General features: G+C 36.6%; 5 protein-coding genes and 1 pseudogene across 11 annotated transcripts; 3 read left to right on the plus strand and 3 right to left on the minus strand.

The window, feature by feature from the left end:
- The first annotated feature begins 363 nt into the window (after positions 1 to 363).
- Positions 364 to 2,916, plus strand: LOC125198276 (putative receptor-like protein kinase At5g38990). 5 transcript variants are annotated; one of them, XM_089064482.1, is made up of 7 exons: positions 365 to 686; positions 786 to 857; positions 1,011 to 1,430; positions 1,536 to 1,780; positions 1,874 to 2,380; positions 2,461 to 2,547; positions 2,620 to 2,916. In XM_089064482.1, exons 1-7 carry the CDS (start codon positions 461 to 463, stop codon positions 2,740 to 2,742), a joined length of 1,680 nt encoding a protein of 559 aa, XP_088920608.1. In that variant the 5' UTR covers positions 365 to 460; the 3' UTR covers positions 2,743 to 2,916. The 5 variants fall into 5 exon arrangements, with proteins under 5 accessions (XP_088920606.1, XP_088920605.1, XP_088920608.1 ...); XM_089064480.1 differs by having other exon boundaries at positions 364 to 686; positions 786 to 1,430; XM_089064481.1 differs by having other exon boundaries at positions 365 to 857.
- Positions 2,917 to 3,148: 232 nt separating this feature from the next.
- On the plus strand, positions 3,149 to 4,889 carry LOC148932197 (TPR repeat-containing thioredoxin TDX-like; annotated as a pseudogene). The gene is made up of 6 exons (XR_016135393.1): positions 3,149 to 3,515; positions 3,621 to 3,724; positions 3,810 to 3,949; positions 4,030 to 4,137; positions 4,211 to 4,247; positions 4,341 to 4,889. The product of XR_016135393.1 is annotated as a TPR repeat-containing thioredoxin TDX-like (transcript).
- A 91-nt stretch (positions 4,890 to 4,980) lies between these two features.
- Positions 4,981 to 7,285, plus strand: LOC125202559 (Haloacid dehalogenase-like hydrolase (HAD) superfamily protein). The gene is made up of 8 exons (XM_048101016.2): positions 4,981 to 5,342; positions 5,871 to 5,941; positions 6,029 to 6,187; positions 6,297 to 6,363; positions 6,518 to 6,613; positions 6,712 to 6,758; positions 6,875 to 6,955; positions 7,052 to 7,285. Exons 1-8 carry the CDS (start codon positions 5,034 to 5,036, stop codon positions 7,173 to 7,175), a joined length of 954 nt encoding a protein of 317 aa, XP_047956973.2. The 5' UTR covers positions 4,981 to 5,033; the 3' UTR covers positions 7,176 to 7,285.
- Positions 7,286 to 8,939: 1,654 nt separating this feature from the next.
- On the minus strand, positions 8,940 to 10,008 carry LOC125206232 (uncharacterized). Its single transcript, XM_048105518.2, has one exon. It carries the CDS (start codon positions 9,825 to 9,827, stop codon positions 9,093 to 9,095), a length of 735 nt encoding a protein of 244 aa, XP_047961475.2. The 5' UTR covers positions 9,828 to 10,008; the 3' UTR covers positions 8,940 to 9,092.
- Positions 10,009 to 15,733: 5,725 nt separating this feature from the next.
- LOC125201530 (tetratricopeptide repeat (TPR)-containing protein) lies at positions 15,734 to 21,051 on the minus strand. Of its 2 annotated transcripts, XM_048099683.2 has the most exons (12): positions 20,799 to 21,051; positions 19,698 to 19,917; positions 19,257 to 19,349; positions 19,074 to 19,175; positions 18,730 to 18,897; positions 18,552 to 18,640; positions 18,234 to 18,355; positions 17,960 to 18,141; positions 17,431 to 17,715; positions 17,068 to 17,215; positions 16,620 to 16,992; positions 15,734 to 16,493 (listed from the first exon to the last, which is right to left on the minus strand). In XM_048099683.2, the coding sequence occupies exons 1-11, from the start codon at positions 20,969 to 20,971 to the stop codon at positions 16,643 to 16,645; spliced, it is 1,932 nt and encodes a 643-aa protein (XP_047955640.2). In that variant the 5' UTR covers positions 20,972 to 21,051; the 3' UTR covers positions 15,734 to 16,493; positions 16,620 to 16,642. The 2 variants fall into 2 exon arrangements, with proteins under 2 accessions (XP_047955640.2, XP_088921956.1); XM_089065830.1 differs by lacking the exon at positions 20,799 to 21,051 and having other exon boundaries at positions 19,257 to 19,530; positions 19,698 to 19,827.
- Positions 21,052 to 22,210: 1,159 nt separating this feature from the next.
- LOC125202455 (MA3 domain-containing protein) lies at positions 22,211 to 25,955 on the minus strand. The gene is made up of 4 exons (XM_048100850.2): positions 25,710 to 25,955; positions 25,302 to 25,589; positions 24,280 to 24,374; positions 22,211 to 24,165 (listed from the first exon to the last, which is right to left on the minus strand). Exons 2-4 carry the CDS (start codon positions 25,564 to 25,566, stop codon positions 22,387 to 22,389), a joined length of 2,139 nt encoding a protein of 712 aa, XP_047956807.2. The 5' UTR covers positions 25,567 to 25,589; positions 25,710 to 25,955; the 3' UTR covers positions 22,211 to 22,386.
- Between the last annotated feature and the right edge of the window lie 1,355 nt (positions 25,956 to 27,310).

The following is a 27,310-nucleotide window of genomic DNA, read 5'->3' on the forward strand; positions in this document are numbered from 1 at the left end:
TTCAAATGTACATAAGTATTTAAATAATTAAAATTTGATTTTAGTTTATCTAATAAAATGTTTTTTCGTACTCCTTCCGTCCTATTAAATATGCAATATTTGAAAATCGGCACATGTTTTTATGCAATGATGTTTTGTGAATTGATGCAGAGAGAGTTAAGTATGAGAGTAAAATGTTAGATACTCTCACCATCCCATTTTAGAAACCTTTCATTTTTAATGGGACAATCCAACAAGAAAAACGTTTCCAATAATTTTATTGTGAATGGTTAATCAGTACGTGAAAAATATATGGCCCGTACATAGCACGGGGGTATACTAGTATACATAACATGTGCCGTCGATTTTGAATTTTGAATTTTATGTTGAAAATGTTCGACTACCAAGTCAACCTTCCATGGTTATTGTTACGTTTCCTTCATCTACTTTCTATCGGTAAAGCAAAACATGAGCTGAAAAGATGAATTCATCAACGTCTGAGAATCTCTGCCGTCGATTTTCACTTGCTGAACTCTACTTAGCCACTGGAGATTTCAACGACGAGCATGTGATTGGAAAGGGTGGATTTGGTAAAGTATACAAAGGCTTCCTTGATAATGAGTCTATTGCTGTGGCCATAAAGCGTCGGCTAGCATCAGATCCCAGCCAAGGGCAGGCGGAGTTTGCGTCGGAGATTGAAACACTAAGTAAGTTCCGACATCGTAATCTAGTCTCTCTAATCGGTTACTGTGATGAACAGGGAGAGATGATTCTTGTTTATGACTACATGTCTAATGGAACGCTAGCTGATCACCTCTACAATAAGTCGACACTCTCGTGGAATGAATGGCTTAAGATATGCATTGGAGCTGGGCGAGGTCTGGACTATCTTCACTCGGGTTGTTCCATAATACATCGTGATGTCAAGCCTACTAACATCCTTTTAGATGAAAATTTCACTGCTAAGGTTTCGGATTTTGGGTTGGCCAAACATTTAGGGCATGATATCTTACACAGCCATGTCTTGACAGGTGTTAAGGGTACATTTGGGTATTTTGATCCAAGTTATTTTACCACGGGTGTACTTACAAAGGGATGTGACACTTATGCATTTGGGATAATATTATTGGAGGTATTGAGTGGGAGACCAGCTGTTGAAGGAAGGCTTGCAGAGGATGAGGTGTGTATGAGCATATGGGCTCAAGAAAATATTCGAAATGGAAAAGCTGATCAGATTGTAGCTTCGAATTTGAAGGGAGAAATCTCGGAAGATTGCCTTAAGACATTTGTTGGGGTTGTAAAAAGATGTTTGCATCTTGATCCGAAGAAACGACTCACAATGACTCGAGTTGTGGCGCAGCTTGAGTTAGCCCTAGAACAACAGGAGAGGAAAGGGGCGACAACACAAAGATTACGAATTTGGCCATTTTGGAATAGAGATATGCCATCTGGTAAATGTGAATTCTTTGTATGTGTACATAGTTCACAAATATTGGATGCTGAAGTTGTGATGAATGAGCTGATATTCTTTGTGTTTGTTAATCATGGTGACACAGGTTCAACAGAAAAGGATCGAACTGAGGTTGAAGATGATAAGCTGCCAAAGGCCATCCCTGCCACTGCCATGAAAGGAGATGTTCCTTTCATTCTATTTGGTGAAACAAAGTTCAGTGAATCCCGGAGCTGTTTTGATTATTTTTTAAGCCCTATGTCTAATGGATTCAGAAGAGTCTTGATATATGGAGGGTATGCATCAATTGAAAGGCTCAACTACATGCCAAAGCATGAATTTGTAGCTAAGGTTTTGAATAGCTATATTACATATTTCCTTGTCTGGATGATAATGCTTAGTATTAGGGAATGACTAATATTGCTGTAACACATGATTTTGTAGGTTTCAAGACCATTCTCTAGGTTGAAGCATGAGAACATGGTCGAACTAGTTGTTTGCTATTTGGATGGCCATCAGCAGGTCTTGGCATATGATTTTGCTCCACGAGGCTCCCTACACGACATTCTTCATGACCAGCAGGGCATTGGCTCAAGCTCAAGCTCAAACTCATATCCGGTACTATCATGGTCCCAAAGAACCCAAATCGCTCTTGATGTCGCAAGGGGATTATGCTACATTCATGGCACGGGATTAATGCATGATAACATAAGATCCAGGAATGTTTTACTTTGTGATGATGGAACTGCTAAGATAATCGATCCTTTTCTATGGAATCAATGCCCCGAGTGTGAGGCAGTTTTGAAAGTGGATGAGTGTCATCCTAATCTATTGCATAATCACACTCAGAAAAATGATGTTTACAACTTTGGTAATATTCTCTTCGAGCTCTTGACAGGTAATCAAACAGTTTATAACAAGGTACAAGAAGAGTGGAGGTCTGCGTCAAGGGTATGCAGTACAACTTCTTTCATTATGTGTCTTAGTTTCGTGTATATTACTTGTGATGTTTTAAAAATAATATGCACCAGGTAATGAGATGGCAGGATTTAGAATATGTACACGAGATTGTGGATGGTAGATTAAAAGGAGACTACCCACTCGAGGCAGTTAAGAAGGTAAATGTCTTGTTTATCTGATAAGTTTCTTGCATTTGATTTCATGATTATAATGATTTCTTTTAAAAGCAGATGGCTAAAGTTGCTAAATCATGCCTTCAAGATGAAGAAGATTATCGTCCAAAGATGGTTGAAGTTGAACAAGATCTCAAGCTTTGCCTTCGTGAAACCAAATCACAACACTCACGGAGCTGAAATCAACTGAGATTGTATATGAGGGAAATTTCTTCATGCTTGCTCCAATTCATTTCATTGGATTTTGTTTCCTTTCTTCGTAGAGAAATGACAATGTTACTTAAACTATGAAACTATTTCAGACGATTTAAGTGGTGAATTGAATGTGTGATTGGGAAAGGTATATTTGGTAAATGATTGCTGAAAATGGACTTATTACTGTAGTATATATATGCCTCAGAATATGATATCTCTTCATTTATGATCTTCACTATTTGAATTTTGTGTTGCATATCCAACTTTCAGTTGCTGGAAAATGATAAAAGTCCTTTTGTTACTATAGTAAATCAGCTAATTGCTGAAGCAGGAAGACAAGATAAGATATGTGCCGATTGCTTCATTTGTTTTATTTTTGGGAGAGTGATAACGTTGACAGCACGATTAAGCAAATTGGCGTCGCAAAAATAGTACTCCTACTACTTAGTTTGCAATGATTATCAAAATTGAGCTATGTTTCCTCAGCAACACCGCTCATTTATGATTGATAACAGTTTCAACTGAAAGAGAATGATTTTGAATTCATTTTTAGTGTGTGTATTGTATGTAATGCTTTTGCAGCCTCTAGTTGCAATCCAACTCAGTTGACAGACGATGTTTCGATCAGGCGGCTCTTCCACTGCACGGATTCATCAATATTGCACCAGGCATTACCACAGCTAGATTCAGACAAGGTACACAAGGCTGTGGATGGTAGATTTAAAGCAGCAGACTACCTGTCCGAGGCAGTAAAGAAGGTAAATAACTTGTTTGTCTGTCGAGTCTCATACATTTTCATCATTCTGATGCTTTGATTTAAAAACAGATGGCTAGAGTTTCTCAGTTGTGCCTTCAATATACAGCTCATTTTCGTCCAAACATGGGTGAAGTTGAATCATCTGAGAAGTTTCTTTTTTCAGCTAGTATGTTCGTTACTGCAATCTGTGATGCTGATGCTGCGGTGAAGGTATATCTGTTATGAGGAATTGGATAGAACATTTAGGATTGTTTCTTAAGGATAATCTGTTTTAATGTATTCGATGTTATGGCAGATCAACGATGAATTAGGTAAAGGATATAAAGCTCGAGGTATGGCGAAAGGGATGTTGGGCTTGTGGGAAGATGCTACAAGAGATTGCATATGGCATCAAAGTTCGATTTCGATGGAGAGGCTACTGTGATGCTTAAGAAGGTGATTTTCATAATATGGCAAAGTTTTTCCATAATCTCAAGGATTATGAAGGTGAAAATTGCTGCTTATAACATTTTCAGGTGGAATCCAATCGCAAGAAGATTGCAGAACACGGCCAAAAATACGAAAAGCTTCATAAAGCAAGGGAGCAGATAAAGGCTGAGCTTCAAAGGCTAAGAAAGTTGAAGGTATATATACTGATATATATGTTGATTAAATGCAGCATATTTGGCATCATGAGATTGATCTGTTTTGGTGTAGGAAGCTGAAAATGAATTTGCTTCGCTGCTTAAGGATGGTACGATTACTGGTTTTCGTGTTACAGTTCAGTACTTTCTCAAGAGGAAAATTGCAAAAAAAGTTCTAGTTATTTGATAATTTTGTGTTACAGGGCAAGTGATTCGTGTCGCCTCTGCTAAGGACCTGAAGATCAAGCTGGATGCTGCTGCAAAGACGTCTCGCCTTGCAATAGTCTACTTCACTGCAACATGGTGCGGCCCCTGCGTTCACATTGGTCCGATATTCACAAACCTAGCCTCAACATACCCCAAGGTGGTGTTCCTGAAACTCGACATTGATGAGGCGCTCGATGCAGCAGCAGAGTGGCAAATCCAAAGCATCCCGAGTTTCTACCTATGGAAAGATGGAAGAGTGGTGGATGAAGAACTCCAGATGAGGAGGAGCTCACTTGAAAAGATGATTCTTGAGCACACTGCATAGATTCTTGAGCAAGGCTGTCATTACAAGGTAGAGAGAGATTAAAATGAGTTCTGGTTTTAGTGTTTACTGCCAAGAAAAGCTTTAATGTTTTAGTGATCTTGTTTAGTTCTGTTTTGGTGATTAGTATGAAAGACTTGACAAGTAGAGATTTTTCTTAGACCCACAAAATTGTAATCCATGCAGCAGATAAAATCTCTATTATACCCTCCAACTTTTATCATCAGTGATCAGCTCAAGGCCTCAAACATGGTTGGAATTGGATAACACTTTGAAACATGAAAACAAAAGAAATGGCCGTTAAATCTCAACCAACAAAGGAAACAAACAAAGACAAGGAAAAGGGAAGGGAGAAGTTGCAATTGAAATGGCAGCTAACGCCATCTGTTCTCCTCCACTCACAACTTCAGTCTCATCATCATCTTCGTCGAAAAATCTCATCTTTGCAAAAAAGACTGCATTTTTACCATCATCAGCATCATGTTCTGTAATGGGAGCTTCGAAATTTGGCATATCGATCAAGAAAAGAAGCTGCGAGAGATTGGGAGTGGTGAAATGCATGGCATCTGCTGCACCGTCTGTTCTTCCAAAAGCCCTCTTGTTCGATTGTGATGGTGTCTTGGTTGACACCGAGAAAGATGGCCATCGCGTTTCTTTCAACGACACTTTTGCTGAAGTATTTGCTGCTATATCACTTTCTCCATTATACTTGCATTATTTTTGAAAAGAAGTTTAGTTTTGTTGTAGTGATGACTAATTAGGGCTTCCCAGTTTTAGGAAAACAATGTTAAAATTGTAGTGTTGTTTCATAGGATCGATATCAGTGTCGTGGAAGATCAACTGATTTCTTGCTAGTTAGCCTGTATTTGTCTCCATTTCATTTGGATACTTCATTGTTGATGTTTAAAATTCAATTATTGTGTGTGTGTGTGTGAGTGGGATCTTTCATTATTTGTGAAGAGAGGAGGTGAATTGGGTTTCTCTAAGTTCAATGGATTGAGAATCATGTCAATTTGCTTATATGACTAAATGGGGCTTCCCCATATCAGGGAGACAGTGATAAAAATGGTTGTGTTGTTTCATGAATTGATATCAGTGATGAAAGATCATTGTTTTCTTGCTATTTATCTACTACTCCTATTTATTCATTTGGGAACTTTCCATAAAATTAGGGTGTGGAATTAAGAGATTCTTGATTGTGCAGAAAGAGTTGGGAGTAACATGGGACGTGGATCTGTACGGCGAGTTGCTGAAAATCGGGGGAGGAAAAGAGAGGTACATTCACTAATAATGTTATTTTTCAAGACTGTGATCATCAACCATTGGTATGAATGGCTTGTTTTTGTGGTTCTTGGAATCCAGGATGACGGCCTACTTCAATAAGGTCGGGTGGCCAGACAAGGCACCAACGACTGAACAGGACAGGAAGGACTTCATCGCATCTCTTCACAAGCGAAAAACTGAGCTATTTATGGCACTGATCGAGAAGAAACTGCTCCCTCTTCGACCTGGTGTTGCAAAGTAAGGTTCCTCTATTATTAGCAAGTCTTGATAGTGCAAAGTTCGAGTTTGGAGCATTTTAGTTGCTGTCTTTTTCAAGATTCGTATACTGAACTCAAAGAACCGACAGGTTAGTAGACCAGGCTCTCGGGAATGGAGTGAAGGTTGCTGTTTGCAGCACATCGAATGAGAAGGCGGTATGCACTATCAGGTTCTTCGGTTCTGTTTCATTTATTGAGATGACAAGAAAATGTGATATTTGAAATTTTGTTTTGGAATTTGGCCTAATTTTGTTAGGAAATTTTGATGTGTGACTAATGATCAAACATATATATATGTGGTGAGTTTTAGGTGTCTGCTGTAGTTTCATTCTTGTTAGGAGCTGAGAGAGCAGAGCAGATTCAGATATTTGCTGGAGACGTGGTTCCTCGTAAGAAGCCGGATCCAGTAAGCCTCTCGTCTCATCCCTTCATCACTCGATCATAAGGCAACTTAACTGCCACGAGCTCGTGTGTTGTAGCTTTTAACCCATGGCATTTTTTTAGGCAATCTATATCTTAGCTGCAGAGACATTAGGCGTCGAACCTTCAAGGTAAAACGGACAACTTCCTTCGCTCTAAAAACGCGCTGTCGCATCATCATCTAAGATGAGCCTTGAAATTGTTGGATTTGATCGAATTTACGAAAATGGTGGTGTGGTTGTTGTAGTTGTGTTGTCATTGAAGACAGTGGGATTGGCCTTGCAGCTGCCAAAGCTGCAGGAATGACGTGTATCGTGACTAAGAGCGGGTAAGCTCGACTCTTTTTCACGGTATTTTGAAATAACGTAGCCTTGTTTTGACGCGTTTTTGAAATAAACAATAATAACACCCGTGTGCTTTTTAGGTACACGGGTGACGAGGATTTTGAGAAGGCGGATGCCGTTTTCGACTTCATCGGAGATCCGCCGGAGGAGCGGTTTGACTTGGCATTCTGTGGAAGCCTCCTTGAGAAACAATATGTTAGTTAAAGAAAACTCAAAGTCTTCTTCATTCATTGCTTGAGTTTGTATTTCTTGAACATAAACATGGCCGAGTTGTAATAATTGTTTTGGTGGAAAGCAATGGGGTTTAATTTATATGTTTGGGGCTTGTAACTAAATCTTTAGATGAAGGGAAATTACTAAGTTATTCTAACGATAAATTCAGGTCAGACCTATACTATTCACGTGTCGCATCATATTTCAAGGCGAGAGCACGAACGCTCATAATCCACGTGACTACATACCACAAACAAGACCGGACTTTTACCTATTCATAGTCTATACATTTTGTTATCCATCTCTAATTAAATACATTTATTTAAATTATGTTTCACAATATAAAAATAAATTATTAAAATTTTAAACAAAATACATAGAATTAAAAAAATAGCATAATCTAATATAGATTTACATGTTCAAGACTATAACATTACATGATTGTGACTGTTTTCAGCTATTTAGATTTGGTTGCAATTTATAATTACTTTTATGATCCCAGAGATTTATGAAATAAAAGTGTCAATAAAAAAAGGAATGGAAAAGATAAAAAGAAAAAAAAATGTCAAAGTCTCCTTCGGCATGTGGGCCTATCCAGCCCAATAAAGACACATGATGGGCTTTGGGACATGATGGGCTATGTGGATTTTCGGCGCCCGACAGCCCGGCCCGACACTGATTCCTCTACCTAATGTGGTAGGTGCCCATTTGTAGACTAAAATTTAGGATTTATTTTGATAATTTGACTAAACTTAAAAAGGCATATAAAATTAATTAAATTGTTGGTTTAATAGATTTTGAAGAATTAAATGTGGAAGGCCAAAGGAAGCATACCGACATCGAATTTCGAACTGGCATTAAATTGGATAGGTTTGCCGTTGACGTAAAGAGTGGATGGATTGGCATTGATAATGAACCATGTTACTGCCAGCTCTTTTATTCAATAGATATACACATATACATGTGTGAAATTATTTAAAGTAGATTATGGAATGTTTATAAAAGTGAGTTACTACTATTTCATTCAATTTAAATGGTCTAATTAAGCCCTTCAATTTATGAGAAAGATAATGTAATATGCTGCTACGATATTGTTTTATGATTAATGACTATTATTAAAGCATTTTTGCAACCAACCGTTGTACGTGTATTTTTATTTTTTAGATGTAGACAACAAATAATACAATCATTTTCCAAGAAAGTGTGACGACAAAACATATAAAAACCAGAAAATTTAAATATGTGGGCCGAATTCATTTTGCCTTATATATTATACTCCATTATTCTCTTATAGTAGAAATATTGTCCCTTTCTCTCTCTCTCCAAAAGCGAAAAATACAAGTATATATTCAATCTCTCCCGTGACAGTGGGTCCAATAGAGGAATTAATTTTGATATTCTCTTCTTCATAAAACTCTAATTTAAAATTCCCAAACACATCGATTTCTCATGACTTTTCGAATAAATCCAAATTCCTTGTGACATTAGTTGTCACGCCAATCCAAATTCATCCCATCTTGATATATCATCACAATTACACTTATTTTGATTGATTACATAAATTATTTTCATTCTTTCATGCACCACAGTTGGATTGCTATCTAACTTCATCTACTTCATAAATACAAAATAATTACTCCAATGGAGTATTAATTTTTGGTTTAAATCATTAAGCTATTCCTAAAGCTTCATTCATCAAAACTGAATCTTTTGACATAAAAAAAAAATAATTAAAAAAATTTCAGAGCAAGAACAAGAAGAATCCTCTTTTACCATTAGAATTCCAGCTTTTGATTGATTGATACAATAATCTTTAAACAGTGTGTAAAAATTTGAAAGAATCGAAGAGCATAATCTTCGTAATCACAAAAAAGAATAATCAAAAATGAAAAACAGATTCAATCGAAATCAATTCCTAATCTTCCTAAACACAACCTCTGTATCCAATCCAAATCCATCAATGCTTCTCACCTCAATCAGCTCCGATTTCTTAAACATCTCCTCCAGCGGCTTCACGCTGAACAGATCATTCGCCGAATACTTATCCGCCCGCCGCGAGAGCAGCACGTGCAGCACACACACGCCGCCGCGCCTCAGCGTGCGCTCGACCTCGCCCACGAATTGCCAGGGGTAGAGCGCGTGATCGAAAACATTCGAGAATTCGAAATCGAAGCTGCCGTCGCGGAACGGCTGGTGGTGGAAATCGCCTTTAATCACGAGGGGAGGATAGGGCACGAGATCGATCCCGATCGAATTCTGAACGCCGATCCGCTGCAGCGCGGCGACCTCCTGGCCGACGCGAGCGCCGATGCAGAGAGATCTGGAGGAGTTTGAAATTAGGTCGCGGCGCTGGAGATCGGAGAAGAATTGGGCGAATTTGGAGACCTTGCGGTCCCAATCGCGGGTGGTCCAGATGTGGCGGAGCTTGGGGTTGAGGGTTTTGTTGAGCTGGCGCTGGAGGTAGGAGTCGTAGGAGGAGTAGCCGGGGCGGATCTTGAGGTCGGAGGGGAGGTCGGGGGAGGGAGGGGGGCGGCGGGTGGTGGCTTGGATGGAGAGGAAGGCGAAGATGGAGAGGGAGAGGATGATGAAGAGGATGAAGGGTTTGAGGATGATGAAGGTGAGTTTTTGGAGATCGGTTTTCATGAGTGATTTGGGGATTTTGGTTAGGGTTTGTTATTGTGCATGGAGCTCTCTCAATTGGGAAATCAGGATTTTCGATTTGAAATACGCGTTTTGATGGAAAATTATGTGTTTTTTTTTGTGTGTGTTTTGCGTGTCTCTCTGTGATCTCTCAGTGTGTGTGAGAGAGAGAGAAGAGAGAGAGAGAGTATGTGTGTGTGTGTGTGTGAGAGATGATTATATAGAAATGGAAAACAAGCAGATAACAGTAACGTATTTTTAAATTAATTATTTTAAAAAATAATTATCTAAAGATGGGAAAAGGGAGAAAGTGGAGGAAATGGGCCCAATTAAAGCAATTGCGTGAAGAAAATGATATTGTGGTTTACTAGAGTGTACACAGTGGGAGGGCCGTGGCCCCCATACTGAGCCGAGAGGTGGACGGGGCCATGGGGGGTGGACGAGAGAGGGCCGAGCTCTCGGCCAGGCCGAGGCCTTTGGGCACGCGACTCGGCTTGCCACTGCAACGGCCGAGAGCCACGGCCCTTGGCCACCGATTTTAATTTTATTTTATTTTTTTAGTTTTTGTGTTAATTTTAGGATTTTGGAGAAAATGAAGTGGAGAGAGAGAGATTGTATGAGACGAAAATTAAATGATACTAGTAGTTTTCAAAAAAATTTGCATTAATTTAGGAAAAAATCAATCTCAATAATTAAATCCCTATTAAATTGGTCAACTTTTTAATTAAGGATTGTGATTTCAATTCACATCCTAATTACGGAAATAATTAAAATTCAAATTTTCAATAAATATATATACTTGTAATTGTCAAATTTTTTAAAACTAATTTAGATTTTTTTTAATATTATAGTCCAATAATTTTTATTCTAGCTAAATTAAAATATAATAAAAAATATAAGAAAATAATTTTAATTGGTGGCCAGAGGGCCACCATTGTGGTGGCCAAGTTTTCATGGGCAAGGCCAAGTTTGTTGGGCATGCCCAAGAAATGGTGGCTTGGGCATGCCCAAGAAGGCCACCATTGTGGATACCCTTACTCCCTTCATCCTTTAAAATTTGGCACCATTCGATTCAATACAGGTTTTAATAAATGTAATAGAAAGTTGGTTGAAAAAGTTAGTGTATGTAAATCCTACTTTTATATATTAATTTTAAAATAAAATGTGAGTGGGAATGAGTTAATAGAATATGAGGTCTACTAAAAAAATAATAAAAATTGAAAAATGACAAATTTTAAGGAATTGACAAAAAAGAAAACAAGTGACAAATTTTCAGGGACGGAGAGAGGGAGTACTATTTAATACTCCACTAGCACAAGTATTATTATAAGTTTGACTTGTACAGTTGTGTAGTACTACTAATTTTATTTAGTCCATTCCTCCCATAATATTTGTCACTCTTTTTTATTTTGTTACTTCCCACAATAATTATCACACTTTATTTTTATCATAAATAATAAATAGGTCTCCTATTCTACTAACTTACTTCACTCAAATTTTATTATAACACCAATAGCATAAAAAGTGGATCCATATTCTTTATCATGCCCATAATAAGAGTGATAATTATTACAGAGCAATATATATTTTACATGCATCTCGACTTTCACAAGAAAGTTCGATTGAAATTTACATAATTTTTTAAATATTTTAAACCACTAAGAAAGGGGCAATTAAGAAAGTGGTGAAATGGGCCCAATTAAGTATTACTCCCTATGTCAGTGAATAAGAGTCCCGTTTTTTCATTTTAGTTCGTCTACAAATAAGAGTCTCGGTTCATTTTTACTATAAATGGTAATAGAGTCTCATATTCACTCAACTCATTCCACTCACATTTCATTTAAACCTAATATATACATGCGGGACTCCTATTCCACTAACTTTTTTCTACCCACTTTTTTTAACATTTCTTAAAACTCGTGCTGCCAAGGAATGAGACTCCTAATAGTGGACGGATGGAATAATAATAATAATAATAATAATATTAATATTATTATTATTATTATTATAGCAGTGGTGGTGGAGTATTATTTACAAGCTTCTGGACTTTCAAAGAAGCTCGATTGAAATATTTTTATACTACTATATATTAAATGAATCTAGCTTTAGCATATAAGTACAATACTGTATTATGGTGCCGGTTGTTATTGGGGATTAATTTAGAAGATAAAGTTAATATAAGCTCATTCTATATTTATTAAGATGGATTAGATTTTGAGATATTTTAAGATGTTAGATAATTTTTATAATTTAAGTTTCGTTAAAAAGGATAGATTTAAAATTTTCGAGCATTAAAAATAAATACAATTAATTTAATAATTTTCCAATCAAAAGTAGCTAAATTATAAGAAAAGTAGGTCAATGGGTTGATGATTTTGAATTATTTCTAGTCGTTTCCACATGGAAGCAAACTAAACAAATCATTAATAAAAAGGCTAAAAATAATAAGATCATAGAGCAAACACAATAATTATTCCAAGATTAAGAAAGTCTTCACATGCATTCCAACATGATTTTATTGCATCCAGCTGTATACACAACTCTCCATCTCTTATTCTCTTTCAATACATATTTTCTTCAATTAAATCCTGCTACTCCTTCTATTTTCCTTTTATTGGTGGGTGTGGTTTCGGGTGAATATTTTATTTTTTTCATGCACTTTATTACTATATCAATTTAAACGTTTCAATATTATGGTTTGCAAGTAATATTAGTAGATAATACTAGACACTACTATTTTAAATTTCTCACCAAAGTTTTGGATAAAATTGAAATTATCCTTAAATTAATACATTGACTATTTAGAGGATGAAACATTCAATTTGCATATATATTATCACACGAGCATAGTAATTTATTTTTAAATAGTGTCCATAGTATGCAATTGGGAGAGGCATATTTGTTGCATTAAATTTAGTTTATTTAGGGCTAATTGCAGTTATGAAGAAATTGAATGTCCCCTTTATCGGGTCATCTAACCAAAATGTTGGATCCATAAACTTTAGGAATTAGAACATTGACTTCCTCAAATAAAACAATAGCTTCATATTCCAGCAATCAAAATTAATCCCCTCTACTAAATTCAAGACAAAATCATAGATTCATAGTAATATAATAGCCAATATTTGTTATTTATTTCTTTAAATTTTATCCATTCAACAATCAAATGAAAATACAAGTTATAGGACTATCAAAAGTTGAGAATAGTTTTACAAAAGCATGACAAAGTTAACGTCAGGATGAAACGAGGGATTCTTTGTTTCGGTGAAGAAGTTTCCACAAATTACAGACAACCTATAGACTATTTGTTCATAAGGAATATATGGTACAAATCGAATTCATAATTTGATAATAATTCCACAATTGCTAAACAAAAAATTCATTGAACACAGAAATTAGAAATAATAATTCTACCCACAAGAATTAAAAGATTAGACATATGCTAATAATTCTACCAGGCAGAATCAAAGAAGTTGAAGAACATAGAAATTGAGCGATGAATGATAGTTCGATATAAACCAATTATTATAGTAGTAGGAATTGAGCAAGACATGGTATCTTATTCAAATTGAGCATAGACATTTTTCTCCAAAATTTTGAAAATGCAACAACGTACCAAATGACCAATGACAAACTAGAAATATGTTGAATTTTTTATATTATTATAAGCAAAACACATTTCACTTTTCTAAAGTACTGCTGTATTTGATAGGACGGACTAGTTGAGTAGTATATGAAATGGATTTAAGAGATTTGATATTTTCTAGGCCAGCTTAATCGGTTCTCCGATTCTCGGGTACCCGAAATCGGAACCAAAATTGGCTGGATAATTAAGGAACCGGGAACCGAAAAACCAGTACCGGTTCTAATGTTCTAAAAAGTTCCGGTTCCGGTTCTACCCAGAACCGATCGGTTCTTACCCGGAACCGAATAATAAATCAATATTAGATTCTAATAATATTACGAAAATCAAATATAAATATAGTACATAACTTTTCCTAATAATACATAACCTTTTCCTTATAATATTCATAAGTAATAATCGAATATCAGGGATGTAATCAATTGCTAACTAATTACCGATCACAAATTGAGACCAATTTTCAACCATTAGATTAGAAGATCTTGTGGTTAATATAATGTCAAGTGTAATATATTTTAAATTTAAATAATTATTAATTAAATTAAAAGAGTATTAATGTCAAATCTAATACGTAGTAATTATAACTAACTACTTTCTCTCTCCTCAAAATCATCTCAAATCTTTAAATTTACGTAACTCTCTCAATTTAAATTATTTTTTCGCAAAAAATATATCAAATTAAAGATAATTTAATAAGGATTCCAACGAGATCTCAATTGCATATCTTCCGACGATGTTCGAGTGATGAAATTTGATAAATTATATTTCAATTTTCGTACATGTTGATAAGCAGCTTTTATCAACAAATGCAACAAAAAATCTCAATATATTGTAGGCAAAATCTCAATATTATGCATGTCTAATCTCAATAAAAATGTGTTGATATTTTCTTGTCCTTGTATTGATATTCTAATGTCTTATTGTTGATATTTGTAATACACAATGTTGATATAAAAAAACACTCACGAAAATTATCATATGATAACATAATGACGATATTACCCTTTTGTTGATATTTTGTCTACTATTTATTGAGATTTGTGAACTTTAATCTCATCCACTCATTTTAAAATTCAAGGGTGAAGATTTAGTCTTGATTTTGGATTAGGATGCTATAAGCATTAGAATAAGACCCTCGAATATCAAATATAAATATGGTACTTAACTTTTCCTAAAAAATAATAATTATTATATTTATAGGATCTTAGTATCTTACTGTAAGTTTAAATTGAATTATTATTTTTAAGGATTGGAATATTGGATGATAAATATTGTTATCTAGTTGATTTGTATTTTTTTTGTGTTTATTTGAATTTTAGATATTAATTGTATATTTCTAGATGTTGAATTATTTAAAAAAATTAAAATGAAAACTATAAATCGGATCTAATTCGTAACCGAAATCGGCCGGTTCCGAACCGGAACGGATTCCAATTATGGGATTCATGAAAATTTATAACCGGATACCCGATCAAACCGAATCGGATAGAACTGGAACCAGTCGGTTAAACACCCCTAATTTTCTCCAACAACACTTTATTTTAACTTGTCAATATAGTAAAATGGTTACAACACATATTTATAGGTCTTGTTTTCCTATTATAGATTTTTTTTTATTCTTATATTTTATATCTAGATTTTTCTCTATAAAAAGTTGGATACATTTATCATAAATATCTAGATTTTCTTTACTTTTATCAAACCTTTCTTTTATTCCAACAAAATCAACATATATAAATTATTTATTGGGTTAATAGCTTACAAACACACCAACTTTGATGAACACATAAAATTCTAATAATGTTTATGAATAATAATATAAAGTATATTAATACGATGATATGGAAAATTAAACGACTTTTCAGTCTAAGAAATTAAAAAATTAAAATATAAATATAAATTCATCAAAAAGAACAATTAATAATTTTTTGAAACTTTATACTAATTTATTTGATAAATTTTGAAAAGCGTAAGACAAACCTAAAATTACTTAATTACCTATTGAATCTTTAGGCATATGACCTTTATTTTATAATTAAGTTAGCGGTCAATTAACTACGCCATTAAGTTAATATCAAATAATCAATAGATCAATATATATTTAAATGAAATATTTGTACACCTAATTATCTCCCTCCGTCTAGAGTCATGTATTTTTTTTTAATCCATCAGAGTCCCGGTTCATTTTTACTATTAATAGTAATAGGATCTAAAATTCCACTAATTCGCCGCCAAGAAATAGGACTTTTAACAACGGACGTAGAAGAGTACAAAGTACAAACTATCATAATATAGAAGAAAATATGTTGATTTAATAATACAATTATTTAAGTCTAAAACAGTAAATCTATACAAAAAATAATAAAAAGAAAGAAGAATATTTATAGAAAATAAAGAATTAATATTAACACGAATTTGTCGAGTTTCTACCTTGATTATCTAGAATACACATCACTTTCACAGTGTGAAAAATGTTAAAGATGTTATTTATTGCTTCTCTTTCTTCTTCATCAGAGTCCATAATGACTGAAACTTTCCGTAAGCTCCATTCCTTCTTTGCCCGACCTCACCCACACTCAATTGTGGTCCAGCACCCCACTGGAGCGGCGGCGGCTTGGCCTAAGCTGGCTCCGTCGCTGAATGAAACAGTGTTTCCCTGACAGTAGTCTGATCTCTTCGTGTCAATGAAATTCCCTGAGCAACACTTCCATTTCATCATTCCAGAAGCCAGTGAATGCAGAGTAAGCTAGGGCATGAACTTGAAGTTGGACAGCAAATTGGACGATCTGAATAGACCAACAACACAGACCGGAACATATCCAGACGGAAAGCGAGGCAAATATTGCAGAAGATAGAACGGCCAGTAGTTAACACATTTAAAGCTGCCGTGAACAGTGATTTGCATACAGTCGCATAAATGATCTCAATGAAGGTGAGATAAAGGCACATAGTTGATGCGCACAAACAAAAGGGTCTGTACTTCCCCAGTTGCTGGTCATCTCTGAGGATCTCCGACTCCATATCACCTGCAACCAGAGGAGTTAAGAACATAATTTTGCAGATTTATTATATAATTCAAGTGTTGTGTCGTTGCAGTATATTGATGCCAAGCTTTATATACGATAACTGGAAATCGATTGATAGTACATTACCTAATCAAATATCAGGCTGAATGTTAGCTCACATCCTTTCTATACAAGGTAGCCACCTTAATCATGTTAGATTTCGCAGCATCCAAAAATGGATCTGATTCAGTAGCCTTGTTGAAGCAGAACTTAGCTTCTTCTAATTGACCCTCAGCTATGAACACGAGACCGAGATTATTATAGGCAGGAGCATAACCAGGCCGCAGTTCAAGAGCCTTGCTGAACATTGCTTTTGCGCTTTCATATTTTCTCATCTGGCGACAAAAGTTCCCGAGGTTGGAAAATATAGCAGGCGCTTGTTGAGATGTAGCTAATGATAGGGCGTGCTTATACACTTCTTCAGCATGGGTAGATTCCTCAAGAAGCTGAAGAGAGATGCCTGATATGAAGAAAGGAAGAATTAATCGACTGCAAGCAGCATTCTGCGGAGGCAAAAGCCAGAAGGCATGATTACCAAGATTTGACCATGTATAGACACAGTCATTAAGACGAGTGACTGCAGACTTGAAGTATGTCTGAGACATTTTAAGCTGCTGTGTACAAAGACAATGAAGCCCAATTTGGTTCCACTGTAAAGCATCATCAGGGTCTTCTCCTATAGCCTGATGTCAGGACATGAAAATAGATATTAGCATTGTATTCCTTCTTTAGTGGCCCACGCAAATACCTAATTTTCATAAACCACTTTCATTCATTAATCAACAAGAGGAAAGATAAGGTGAACTATTCCAATTCAATCTTCTAAAGTTCTAATATCACATTCATATTGAGATTTGAGACATTAAAACCACCAATGAGTAAGGGTGCAAATAACAACCTGTTTTAGACTGCTCATGGCACGATCTTTAACTTCCAACAATTCCCTAGGATCAATTTCAAACACTGATGCAATCTCATGCTGAGCCTTGTGGACCAGAGCAAGACCTGCCCATGCTATTGGAGGTTCAATATGGACCGGATCTCCTTCTCTTATTACTGAAGCCATCTCATTTCCTGCCCAAGTAAGCTGTTCATTAGGATTTTGGGATCTTTCAGCATCTCTGATTCGGTGAACTCCAACAGCATATCGTGTGGCCAAACAATTTGGATCCAGTTTTCCGGCCTAGTGTAAGAAGGAACAGCCATAGTATGTGTAGGATTGTTAAAATAAGTTCAAATAGCTTTACTGAATATTCTCCATAATGCACTAAACGGAACATCTGGAGAAAAGGAGACACTATATCCTCCATTATCGAATATTCCTACCTATGAGAAACAAAACAATGGTACCTTTTTCTGCAGAAGGCCGCTGTAAAAGTATGGAAGTTCTAAAATTCTGTTCAAAAATTGCAATGAGCTAAAAGTACCTTTTCTAAGCATTTTCCAGAAGTTCTATGATCTCCAATTAAATTATACGCATTGGCCAGATTAGTCCAAATATGAGCTGCTCTGGGGTCCGATTGTGCCCCTGCTAATAAACAATCCTTAGCAATGCAGACTGCTGAAACATGATCCATAGAGGTTTGAGCATCAGCATTAGCCCCAGCACCTATACATAGCAGAAGGAATAATTAATATTTCATTTTTACGTCAAGGTTGTGATATAAAAGTGCTGATTTAAGTTGAAATTTAAAGTGATACCTGCAATAACTGACCCATATTTGATTAGAAGGAGGGCAGCATAATTCACCAAAGCTGCAGGATGATTTTGATCCTTTAAAATCAAATCCTGGAGATACTTCTCTGAAAGTTCCAAATCTCCACTGCAGCACACATTGCAACAAATATTGTATCAGCAAACTGGAAAAATTCATGTGCACACATATGACCCCTGTTGACTTTGGAGATGACAGAAGAAGTAGCAAAACAACTATACTAATATACCATCAAGTATTGGTATATTGCATATTTGTAATATACACCAAAGACAACAGAATATCCCGACATATTCCTTCTTACCCTTGAAGATATGCAATTCCAAGGTTTCCAAGCCCATCCAAGTAGTCAGGGACAATCTCCAACAAAGAAGAAAATACAGATATAGCACTCTAGGAAGACCACAAGTCATGTTAGATATACAATGCCATTATGTTCAAATACACATCCCATTTGACAAACAGTTTATCACAAATTGCACCTGCAAGCGACCAGTTCTAAGAAGAATTAAACCTAACGTGTTCCAGACAGATGCCTGCCTAACATCTGATTCAATGGACTCCCTCAGTTTGGAACAGATTTCATCAAGTTCGTGAGGTTCAAGTTCTTTATCTGAACTAGAATTCTCCAGGCTTTCTAGAAGTATACACTGTGCATGCAACAAGGAAATAAACAAGTATCAGCAAAGAGAAAAGTAGTCAAAGAAGGTGTTGAACACAAAAAAATCTCAAGATGTAATGTGAAGTCAATCAAAGTTACTTTGTGACAGGAATAATAATTCTACATGATGCTTATTGTATATTCATCAAATGAAACTTTATTCACCTGAGCATGGTGAAGCTGCACCACAGAAAGCAAGTCTGGTCTATCGATTTCTTCTTCAGAACGAAGTAATATCTCCACGGCTTTTTCGTAAGCCAAAATAGCCTGTGATAGTCATTGAAGTGGATATAAAATAGATACAATCAATTGGACGAATGGACATGACCAATGGTCCCAAATCAGTACCTTTTGAGGTTGACCCATCCTTTGATACATCAAGCCAAGTATGAAATGAGCATGCATATTCTTTGTCATCTTTCGAGCAACATGTACCAAACCCTGAAAACTTATAAGCTTATCAAGATGCATCTAAGTGAAACTGGCATAGTCATGAAAGAGCCCTTCTACTTCGTTAAAAGAGTTCCATTAAGGGGAAAAGCCAAACCAATCCGCGAAGTCTCTTGTCTTATGCTCTTTTCTAAAGATGAGATGAAGGGACATTGTGAACTCATTAACGGTGCTGCATGTATATTTTATCAAAAAAACCTGAGTCATCTTAAATGTGAAACATAACAGTTTTGAGTATTCCTCAATGTAGTCCAGCTGCTTTTGTATCTTGCAATCTATGTCTTTTATGCAATGGTTGACAATTAATAGGATGAGAATGAGAATGAGGAAAGAACTTACAGTCTTAAGGCTGCTAACTTTTTCCTCACGGGTAGTGACCCCTTGACCACTTTGGTCAGCATCTGTGTCTGCTCCAACGGAATCTGGAAGGAACTCCACCTTAATATTTTTCGTGCGGCTCCTCCCGACTTTCTTCGACGAGGAAGTCTCCATGTCCAGTGCATCAGCATCTTTGGCCATAAAGGCCGGTTTTTCTACAACCGTCTCATCAATAGCTATCCTAGAAACCAAAAGAACCGTCAGTAGGAATTCAAAAAACTGCAAAAAGTTGATGCTATGATGTACTACGTATTCTTTTATTGAGTTGACAGCTTAGCCTCAAATCATAAAACTGTATTCTTACTTCTTTGTACTTCATTCGTCGTATCAACTGACAGAGCCTTAAGACACAAGATAATAGTAAACACTCACACAACTTCAAAGAGCATTCGGAGTATTCTTTTTTTCTTGCTGATGAAGGATACTACACAAACATTCTTAAAGCACACACTTCAGGTAATCAGAGACAACAAGAACTTTTCATAAGACAAACCCAAGTTTACTGTTCACCAATCACTATTCCATATAATGTCAGTAAATGGTTCTAGAATCTCTTGGAATAGCAGAACAATCCAAGGCACACATCACTAATCAGATCACACTGGATCAGATTAAAGCAAAGTTATGAACCGTATTCAAGTTATGACATAGCATACAACATACAATACAACATTTCCAGTCATACCATAACATAAGACCTCGTAAACAAAAACTAAACACGAAGAGTCAAAATATAATCCGTCAGGAGCCAAAATTGAAGACGAAGAGACATCACAAAGCCACCATTCCCAATCTTCTCACTGTAACTAACTCTACCAATCATTATCCCAATTAACTGACACTTGCACGAATTTACGTAAGCAATGCATCAAAACTAAAAAGGCGAAATAACAAAAATATCGACACAATGAGATCGCTACTCCGAAACACATAACCTCAATTCAAACCTGAAACAGCTATCTCAATATAATTCGTGCGCAACACAGCTCAATCGTACACACACACAACTGAATTTGAAATTCGAAGAAACGTTGAAACACTTCAGAGGCGCTAAATTGAGACCTTGAAATAGGAAGTGAAGGCGAAGCGAAAGCATAGTTTTCGGAGTCAGGCGGGTCAACGTTGAGGTCAGCCAACACAATCGGTCTCTGCGGCGGCGGTTTCATGGAGGCGTCGGCGGCGAGAGTTTGAGTGAAGGAAGCAAGGGCGCCGGCCGGAGGGCTGTGGCGAGACATTGCTGAGGAGGTGTTCGGAAATTTGGAGACAGCTGCAAAATTGTTGACGGACGGAAGAAATAGGTTTCGGTTTGGGGGAAGGGCAGTTTAGACCTTTGCATTTTTCTTTATATTTTTCTACTTTTGCCCATTTTGGTCAAATAATCCAGATGCTTCTTCCATGGTCTGTGCAGGGCAAACTAGTCAAATCACTAATCATAATCTTATCTGATAACACGTAGGATTAGATACATCAATCATTGACTGTTTGATCCACTACTGTCTAATTCAAAAAGTGGATTACTGATATATATATGTACATACCCTTTCCAATTTCAATAATAAACTCCATCTAAATTCCAAACTTAAAATCATTCATACTTCCACCTTCCAAAAAAATAATCTTATCATAAAAGACGCATGTTTAAATACTAAATTAATAAAATGGAGTAAAAGATAGTAGGAGTACAAAAAAAATAAGATCCACACTTATCCGAGAGAAACATAAGAGTATGAACTAGTTTTAGTAGACAAAACCAAAATATATACTCCTTCAATTATAAAGTAACAGAGTAACTCATTTTTTTTAGACGTCTCACATATATTTTTCCAAAACATAAATATCATGTAGTACTCCCTCGTCTCCGATTAAGAGTCACACTTTAACCGGACATAAGCTTTAAAAAACGTAAAGAAAAATTGGTTAAAAAAGTTAGTGGAATGTGTGACTCATTTTTTATATTAGTTTTATAATAAAATATAAGTGGATTGAGTTAGTGGAATTTGGGATCTACTTACTATTTATGGTAAAAATGAAGTGACTCTTAATTAGGAACGGGTCAAAATGAAAAAATGTAACTCTTACTCGGGGGCAGAGGGAGTATCATTTTTACTTTCTACTTACTGTATTCTACAATTTAATTCACAAACAATATTGAATAAAATTTCATATCAAACTAGTACAGAGATTAATTTTCAAACATAGAAAACGTATTTGTATATGATCTTTTCCTCCTAATAAATGTGACTTATTTTTTCCATTTTAAGACAAATAACATGACTTTTTAAAAGAATTACAAAAACTAACTCAGAACTAGTAAACATAAACACACAAAAAATCATGAATCTACAACCATATAGTACTTTAGAAGTGCATTTCCATCAAATCTAGATTATGACTGAAAAATTCAAACATGCAGCAAAAAAGTGTGCCACTGATCATAAAAGCAAAAAAGAGAAACCTAAATTTTTACACCAAGATTATAAAAGATAACACAGAAAGTATAACATATCAGGAAGGATCAAGCATCATCACATCATCATCCATCCAGTACAGAAAAGGAAGAAATGAAAAGGGCAACAACATGCAGAAAGAAACAAGGCTAGAGTATGTGTTCCTTCTCAAGTAAATGCATAGCAAAAACCCACGCCACATATCAAACGAACGACTGAAGGAGCCAACCGTGCTTCTTCGCATGTTCCACGTAGAACGTGAACTTATCCTTGGCATTTGGGATGTCGAGAGCCAGATCATCAAGGCTGTCTTTGATCCTGTTGAATCCTTTCGTCATCTGGTTGATGGTGATCAGGCCCTCCCCGAAGCATTCCTGAAGCAGTTCCAGTATCCTGTCGTTTTTCTTCTCCATCGCCATGACTAGTGCTTTCTTCACCACTTCATGGTTAAAGAAAGGCATGCCCAGATCGCGGATGCACTGGCAAGCCTCGCTCACAACCCCGCCACTTTCATACTCCTCGAGGAGCTTCTGGATCTTGTCCTTTGCGTCCTCCACAGCCCAGCCGGTGCCACCACCCCAGCACCTGAGGATCCTCTCGCCAGCATGGCGTGCTGCTATGAGTGACCTAGCCATGCGCACGGTTTCACTGCCACTGCACTTTGGTGGCAGCAAATGTGTGATCTCTTCCAAGTTCAGGGGTGCGAGGACATCATCTATGACAGCTCTTGCTAGGAAAAAGGCAAGCTCGTTCGATGCATCTACAATGTCGAGAGCAGTGTCCTCTGCCGACTCCAACAGCATCACAAAACCATTTACCATGTCTTCTGTTGTGAAGATCTCGATATGAAGTGCCGAGAGCAGAACAGATGCCATTTCCTTCTCTCTGTTCTTCCTGTCCATAGCCAGAGTGATGAGCTTCTTGAGAAAAACTGGATTATATTCGGGCATCCCCAGATCTTCCAGACTCCGAATTAATTCAGGGATGTCATCCGAGTGGAAGTATTCGTGAATTATGGACACAACTTCCTTCTTGTAGCGCCTCAATTTCTCATCATTTTCATCTGGTCCAACCCCATCATCAGCTGAAGATTTATTGAAAGATGCATCAAGCCAGCCTTCGGATATGGCACGGGGAACAAGGAACTGAAACTTTTTCTTGGCAGAAGGTATGTCGAGGGCGAGATCATCAAGGCTCTCAGCTAACCGACTAAAACCTTTCGCCATCTGGCTTGAACTTATTAGCCCCTCGTCTGCAGCTTCCTTTAGCAAATTTAGAATGAGAGTTTCTGCACTTTGATTCTCCATAGCTATAACTAGAGCTCTTTTGACAACTTCGTGATGGAAAAATGAAACACCTAATTGTCTAATACATCTACAGGCTTCAGAAGTATCTCCACTTTCAACATATTCTCGTAAGAGGTCAGCAATCTTTTTCTTCACCTCATCAGCAGTGCATTGAGTACTTCCACCCCATCGTCTTTCAACAAGCTCCGCATGGTGTGGAGCTGATAGATAGCTCTTCTCAGCTGTTTGTAGCACCTGAAATCCCTTGGAGCTCTCTGGGAGCAGTCGTCTGGCCTTGGTGATGAAAGCTGGGGGTAAAATATCATCTACCACTGCTCTAGCAATGAATAAAGCAATGACATCAACAGCATCCAAGATGTCCACAGTCAGATCATCAGCAGATTCAAGCAGCATGAAAAAACCCTGACTAATTTGGGCTGAATTTATGACATCAGCATACAGGGCTGACAGCAAAACAGAAGCCATCTCCTTCTCTTTGTTATTTCTATCCATAGCCAGAGAAACAAGCCGCTTGATAAAGTACGGATGATACTCACTTGATCCGAGTTCCCTAAGATCAGAAGCAGCTACATCAACATCGCCCGTGCTAAAGTATTCCTCAACAAGTGAAACTACAGCTTTCTTGTACTCATCCAGGGGATCAGAAACAGTTGATCCAACAAGCTCATAAGGCTCCTGTTCAAGCCATAACAAATCAATATAGTTAAAATAAGCTGCGAACTTTCTTTCAACAGAAGAACCAGAAACCGAATAGCCAAAGAATTTATAAACCGCCAGAATAATTATTACCTCCCCACTGTCGTAGTTGGGATCATTCCTATCAAGGAAAGACTCACCATCAGTGTCAAGTAATTTTCCCCAGGTTCCTTTTCCACCAGCACCATCTATTATCAAAATCAGTCAAGTTAAGCATACACAAAACAACAGAAGCAGAAGCAGGGAAAAATAAGAGTTTGGGCTCAAAGGATATGGAGAATCAAAGATGAAAAATATCTTTACAAGACATTAGGTACTAGACATAAAACCATAAGGGGAGGTGGTGATGTAGATGAGAAATACTAACTGGCCCTTCACACAGCCACAAACGGTAAGTGCAAAGCCTGATAGCATACTTTTGTGAAAACATGCATATCAGACTGAAATGAAGTTGAAACCAACTGCAAAACAAAGATGAAGCTGAACCCCATAAATAGGACCTATTACCTAAGAGCAGCCTTTCCAACCAACGCAAGGTTCAGTTTCATATGCAAATACATTATTAAAGATAGAAGTCACCATCTAACATTGCTATAACAAATCTTGAGAACTACGCAGAGATAACATCACTGTAATGCCATCCCTCATTCAGTTGGAAATCTTCCACAGTTACATTATATTAGTATAACATTAAGAACATAATATCGATCATGACAAAAAATACAGAAATAACATATTAAAGCTAAATTAAGGTAATTCAGAAGCTAGTGACACAAAAACTTTAGGCAAAAAAATTAAAGCAAGCACGACCTGAGCCATCAGTTTCAATGCCCCAAAAGCCTACTTCAATCCCCATACCTTGTATTCAAACATGAGAACACATCCACCCCCCCCCCCCCCAAAAAAAAAAGCATATAGCCAGCCCGGTTCGTACCAACTAATCCAGTTCGTAGTGAATGCTAAACACCATTTTCTTAGAGCACCAATACATAACAAAAATTAACTAACCTAACCAAGAAATACCAACATACAATCCACAAAATACATCACCAACCAATATACAAAACGCCAAGAAAACTCAAGATACTGAAAAGAATACACACATAAATGCATACCCTTCTTCACTCTAACAGCTTTCCCCGAGTGCGAACGGCGCACGTGCCTCACCGCCACGCCTCCACCCGCGGCAGAATGTCCTCCTCCAGGCGCCTTGACATGGTTGTGCTCGAACACCAGAGACGAGTTCTGACCGGGAGACTTCGGCCCGGGAGATTTAGGCGACGACGCCATAGACAATGACGACATCACCTCCGCATTCTGCGACGCTATTTTCAGCATCTCCCTCTGCTCCTCCGTAAGAAACCCCTCGCGGCTAGCCATCTCGCCCTCTCCTCAGCAAAACCCTATCCAAAACAAACAACACATCAACAAAAGCGCGATAATCAACGATTTCATTTCCAATCGAATATCCGAAGCCTAATCCAATCGAACAACCGAGTCAAATCGGCTCCGCGATCCCTCACCTCTCGCGAGTCGACCAAAATTCCTCCGTCCTTGGCTCGGATCTCGAGCCAAGAGAGGAAATAGCAGCAACTGGAGAAGCAATCGAGACTCCGATCTCGAAACGCGCAGAAACACACGCCACTGCGTGCACGAACGCGCGTGCGGATTTCCGCGGTGGAATCACTGTGAAGGGGAAAACTGTATGTATGTGTATGTATTTGTCTTTGCGCTGTGAGAGAAACTGCAGATAGAGAAAGAGAGAGGGGAAGTGGATGAGAACGAAGTGATATAAATAGGGAGGCTTCGGTTATATGTACACGTCATCACCTAATGAGGCCGTCCACGTGGCTTTGGCGCTTTAAGCGGGTTATTTCGCTTCCTCCCTTCGGTTACTTTCTCTGCTATTCCCTACGATTTCATTTTCAATCGCGTTTTTGTTTGGGATGTGAGTTGCGGCGAGCGAAGGGTGTGGTTAGGGTTTTTGGGGGTTGTGAGCCGAGTGGAATTACTGGAGTGCCCCCGGGAACTGGTGCTTGGGAATTAAGTAATGTGATTAAGGGAAATGAAATCGTGATTAGTACGGCAATTAAGAATATGGTAAAGTTGCTCTAATTGCGTTGTTGATTTTTCTTTTCATATTCTTGGAGACAAAGAAATGAAATTATTTAATTATTTGCAAGATTTCAAATTATAAGTCCGTAATAGGACGTATTTTTTTAGTTCTATAATTCAATTCTTTCTTAATTTTATCATTATATGTCATTAATTATACAAATAACATAAAATCAAAGATTGAAGTTTGAATTGTTCATTTTCATATAATTTCAAGAAATGGATAAAAGAACAAATTGTTTTATATTATTTTTAAAACAAATAACATCAATATTTTTTCAAGATATAAGTATTAATTATTAAATCAAACAGATAAAATAAAATAATTAATGCCAACATAACCTTAATGAGAATGATGTTCATAAATAGTGTTCATTTAAAATATGCAGTATAATATTCCTTTATATACATATATATTCTAAATTAATATGTTTCATTTTATTAAAGACAAAATGAGATAGTCAGTTGTGCAAATCAAACGGGTGCGATGAACTTATTTTGTATAAATTGTAATTAATTTTATTAATTCCAATAAAATATATTAGAGTAATATATTGAATTTGACTATGTTTAGTGCATTTACTGAGATTTATACGGTATAAAAGGAGGAATATTCGTGTAAGTTATATTGTGCGACGTCCTCGTAAAATTGATAACAAATTGTCTTAATTCGTGGAAAATATTGAAGTGCTATTTTGGATCAAAATTAACTAAAATTTATTGAAATTGAGAATAGACAATATCTGAATTCCACTATCCATTTTGCATATTTTGCACAACAGCATTAACTCTTTCTATCATGTGTCAACTCTTTTATACATATTAAACAGTAATAACGAATATATCAAATGCTAGTAGCAATAATTGTTAAGTCAAATTGGACGAAAAAACAACTAAATTTGGTCAAATAATGACAATTTTAAAAAATAATTAATTATAAGTATAGTTTTAATATTTTTTTTCTCAATTATCACATATTTTTGTATTTTAAGAATAGTCTATGACATGA

The sequence above is a fragment of the Salvia hispanica genome, chromosome 2, assembly GCF_029641045.1.
Source record: "Salvia hispanica isolate PSC_SH4W2 chromosome 2, Shi_PSC_v1, whole genome shotgun sequence".
Lineage (NCBI taxonomy): Eukaryota > Viridiplantae > Streptophyta > Magnoliopsida > Lamiales > Lamiaceae > Salvia > Salvia hispanica.